The sequence below is a fragment of the Mirounga leonina genome, unplaced genomic scaffold (assembly GCF_011800145.1).
Source record: "Mirounga leonina isolate KUSES-001 unplaced genomic scaffold, KU_Mleo_1.0 Mir_311, whole genome shotgun sequence".
NCBI classification, from domain to species: domain Eukaryota; kingdom Metazoa; phylum Chordata; class Mammalia; order Carnivora; family Phocidae; genus Mirounga; species Mirounga leonina.
Window position 1 is genome coordinate 342003 of NW_023270674.1, and position 4767 is coordinate 346769.

At 42.0% G+C, this 4767-nt stretch overlaps 1 protein-coding gene across 1 annotated transcript; it reads right to left on the reverse strand.

The window, feature by feature from the left end:
• Positions 1-4269: 4269 nt before the first annotated feature.
• On the reverse strand, positions 4270-4500 carry SPRR4 (small proline rich protein 4). The gene is given in 1 exon segment (XM_035029779.1): positions 4270-4500. A coding segment is annotated over 1 exon segment (231 nt).
• Between the last annotated feature and the right edge of the window lie 267 nt (positions 4501-4767).

A 4767-nucleotide genomic window follows, 5' to 3' on the forward strand; every position in this document is an offset into this window, starting at 1 on the left:
TCATGAGAGCTTATAGAAGGTATCAGTTCTTTCTAAAATGTTAAATGAGGTTTCATAGAAATGTTTGAACTAGACCTTTAAAACTAAGAGGGTGTCCTAGATAGCAGAGTGGAGAAATTCCTTTTAGGCAGAAGGAATAGCACGAACCAGCAAACATAGGTGTCAAAATTGAATGTTATTTTTGGGGAAAGTGAATTCTTCGGTGGTGCAGAATTGTGGTATGTTTTGGGTCTTGTAGGGGAATTTTGGAGTAATCCAGTAGTTTTTAAACTTTTTATAGGAATTATGGAGCACTCTTAAATTTTCTCTTTGGTCAATGAAGAAGTTGAACCAAATGATGCATAATGTCCCTTTTGTTATTATATTACTTTAAATGAAAAGGAACCAGAAATAAACAAATCATCCTTCTTTCACCACATATATGAAAGAGATTTTGATATAAGATTTTGATATAAGGGTGTCTGGGTGGCTCAATCATTAAGCGTCTGCCTTCGGCTCAGGTCATGATCCCAGGGTCCTGGGATTGAGCCCCGCATGGGACTCCCTGCTCCACGGGAAGTCTGCTTCTCCCTCTCCCACTCCCCCTGCTTGTGTTCCCTCTCTTGCTGTGTCTCTCTCTGTCAAACAGATAAATAAAATCTTAAAAAATATATTTCAATATAAGATTTTGTTACTTTGTGAGTCTCTGATGGGTGGAGTTACATTAAAAAATATCTTAAAATTGTATGGAATCACAAAGACCTCCAGTAGCCAAAGCAATCTTAAGAAAGAAGAACAAAGCTAGAGGCATCACACTTTCTGATTGCAAATTATATTACAAATCTGTAGTAATCAAACAGTATTGTACTGGCATAAAAACAGACACATAAATCAATGGAAAAGAATAGGGAGCACAAAAACAAATCCATGCATCTATGGTCAATTAATTTACAACAAGGAGGAAAGAATATATAATGGGGAAAGGACAATCTCTTTAACAAATGGTGCTGGAAAAACTGGACAGCCACATGCAAAAGAATGAAACTCAACCACGATCTTACACCATACGCAAAATTAACTCAAAATGAATTAAGGACTTAATGTAAGACCTGAAATCATAAAACTCTTAGAAGAAAACATGGGCAGTAAGCTCCTTGACATTGCTGTTGGCAATAATTTTTTAAACCTGACACCAAAAGCATAGGCAACAAAGGCAAAAATAAATGAGTGGGGCTACATTAAACTAAAAAGCATCAGCAGAACAATGGAAACCATCAACAAAACAAAAAGGAAACCTACTGAATAGGAGAGAATATTTATAAATCATATATCTAATAAGGGGGTAATATCCAAAATATAAAAAGAAGCAATAGCAAAAACAATTTGATAACAAAATGGGAAGATCAGAATAGACATTTTTCCAAAGAAGACATCCAGATAGCCAACAGGCACATGAAAAGATGCTCAACATTATTAATCATCAGGACATGCAAATGAAACCACAATGAGATGTCACCTCATACCTGTTAGAAGAGTTATTATAGAAAAGACAAGAAGTAGTATTGGCAAGTATGTAAAGAAAAGGAAACATTTGTGCCCAGTTGGTGGGAATGTAAATTGGGTGCAGCCAGTATGGAAGATAGTATGGGATTTCCTCAAAAAAATTAAAAATAGAACTACCATATGATCCAGCAATTCCACTTCTAGGTATTTATCAAAAGAAAATGGAAACACTAACTTGAAAAGAAATGTGCACCCCCATGTTCATGGCAACATTATTTACAATTAATTTACATTATTTACAATTTACAAAATATGGAAATAACCTGAGTGTCCATTAATAGATGAATGGATAAAGAAATTGTGGTATACACACTTAGTAGAATACTATTCAGCCATGAAAAAGAAAGAAATCCTGCCATTTGCAACAACATGGATGGATCTTGAGGACATTATGTTAAGTGAAATAAGTCAGAGGAAAAAAATATATATATATCATCTCTTTAGATGTAGAATCTAAATAAACAAACAAAAACAAACCAAGTTCATAGACACAGAGAACAGATCGGTGGTTGCTAGAGCTGGGAGAAAGGTGGAGTGGGGGGAGATGAGTGAAGGGGGCCAAAAGGTAAAAAGAAGAGGGGGGAAAATTCCTTATGCAGGGAATGCGTTCTCATATATTCACAGAGAAGTAGGACTTTGTCCTTGGCCATTGGTGTGGAAGGCATGGATGTGTTTCCTTTCCCACTGAGCTAATAACCTGAGACTCAGACTGCAACAGAGGAACTCCTTGTTTCAGTCGTTCCTTGTCCTGCCAATTAGCTACTTTATGCACATCTGCTAGCCCTGGACCCCAAGTGTCTGTGGGAGGACTCACCAGAGCCTTCAGGAAGACATGGGAATGGCATTCAAAACCCACACAACCAACACACACAACAATCTAGCTGGAGCTTAGAAGGAAGGAGCCAGGCAAGCGGTCTGCTAAGATGCACCAGTCTACCTACCTGACAGAGGAATTCATTCAGGATATAAAGACTGGGGCTCAGAGAGCTGCCAGAGAACTCTTTGGGTTAGAAACATTCACTTCTGAATCTTAACTCTTTTTACCACACTTTGACTTTCCTGGTTAATGCCTGCACCCACTAAGTGTTAAGTAATTAGGAAATATTAGTCATGGAGGCAACTTTAAGGGGACATGGAGAACGTGGTTATTAATTCCTTTTTAGTCCAGTGTGTTCAATGAAGAGCAATTTATTATTTCCCTTGCCTGTGGTGGCACCTAGAATTCAGTGAGCAAATCCCAAGGGAAGAATAAAACTCAAGTGAGAAATTCTGGCTACGTGTGTGGCTGTTCCTGCCCACCCGGGGCCTTGTCTTCACAACTCATCTCTTTGTATATGAGTTGGAGAAACGGCTTCTTTCTAATACAAGTAATCAGTCTTGCACCAGAGTGAGGAAGCCAACTGTAAAAATAGGACTTCTTTTATAAGCCACGTAAAGTTGGACTAACTGACAAGGCCAATTTTAAAATTACACATACTATGTACATGACTATCCTTGCAACTACCTTTCCCTATGTAAGAAAATGACCATGACATCCAGAGTAGACTGAGACTCAGGATAGACTGTCTTGAGAGAGCTCTGAAAAACCAGCATGGCAGAGTGGAGAACCAAACTCATAGTAGAACTTGCTAAATATTAGATGGCTCAATGATTGAGTATGAATTAATGAATAAATGAATAGAAAACACATAAACAAATACATGAAAAATTCATTTGCATGTGCTCTTAGATGTGCTTTGAGGTACTCTTACATCATATATGTATGCTTTTTCTGCTTTTTATTTATTTTTTTAAAGATTTTATTTATTTATTTGAGACAGAGAGAATGAGAGAGAGGAGGGTCAGAGGGAGAAGCAGACCCCCTGCCGAGCAGGGAGCCCGATGCGGGACTCGATCCCGGGACTCCAGGATCATGACCCGAGCCGAAGGCAGTCGCTCAACCAACTGAGCCACCCAGGCGCCCTTTTCTGCTTTTTAGAATGACAACTTCCAAGAGACCAAAATCACATTTGTCAGGTAGGCTGGGGGCTTCTAATGGTAGGAACTAAGCTGTTCCTCCATTTTTCCTTCTGTAGATAAGATTACTTAGCAAGGGTCTCCCAGACTCTTGTCAAATAGCCCCTGGGCTTTATCTCCCTCTCCTTTAAGTAAAATGTGTCAGGATCTGACCGACTCCATCATCAATTACCAGAGCCACAATGCCCATGAGGATGTACTCCCCGCACATGTGTGTTTGCACACTCACTTCCCCAGAATGTCCCCTCTGAATCAATGAATGGGTCATAGACTGGGGTAGGACACAATGACACAAAGCAAAGATTCATTAGGGGAGGCAAAAGGAGAGAAGCTCAGGGAGGGGGAGCTGGAGGAAGCAATAAGACAGAAGCTGTGCCTCAGCCTCTGGAGTCCCCACTAGTCAGAGTGGAACTCCAGAAGAAGCCCAGATACATCCCTTGCTTTGGGGGCATGGTTGGGGCCCCAGCTGTGGCCAAGCTGAAAGCTGGAAAGGATGAGGCCTCCTCATATCTACCTTGGAGAGCATCAGGGTAGGATGAAGACTTGAACAAAGCTAAATGGGAAGAAATCCTGACAGTGCTTCACTGGACCCTGGGCAGGAGGGGGTGGGAGAGGAAGGCAGCTCTTGGGGCTGGAGGGAAGAGACATGGAAGGAATAGAAGGCTCCATTTGGTAGCCTGGATGTCAGGCAGGTGGTACCCTAGTCCACCCTTACTTCTGTTTATTCTTGGGGGCTTGCTGGGCCATGGGACACTTGTGCTGGGTGGGGATCACTGTGCCCTTGGGTGGGCATTGTTTCTTGGGCTGTGGAGCGTGTGGACTGTTGGTTTGTGGTGCACATTTTCTTGACATCTGACAGGGGGGTGGCTGACAGGGCTGCTTCACCTGCTGCTGCTGGGCCTTCTGGGGCAGGCTCTGCCTCCGCTGCTGCTGCTAAGACATTGCTGCAGGAACAGGGGAGCCTGAAAGAACCCCAGGCAATGGACACTTCGGGGAGGGCTCGGTCCACCACCCCTCCCTTCTGACTCCTAGAGCAATGTTTCCTTACAACGGCCAAGGACATGATAAGTGATTAATAGCCTCAAATTGGTCAATGGATTGACTCACATGCACCCATTGCAATCCTCTCCCCTTCATCCTTCTGCTACACTATCCTGATGTCCAGTCTGCCTTCTCTGGACCCCCATACTCTTATTTGGAAGATGCTGA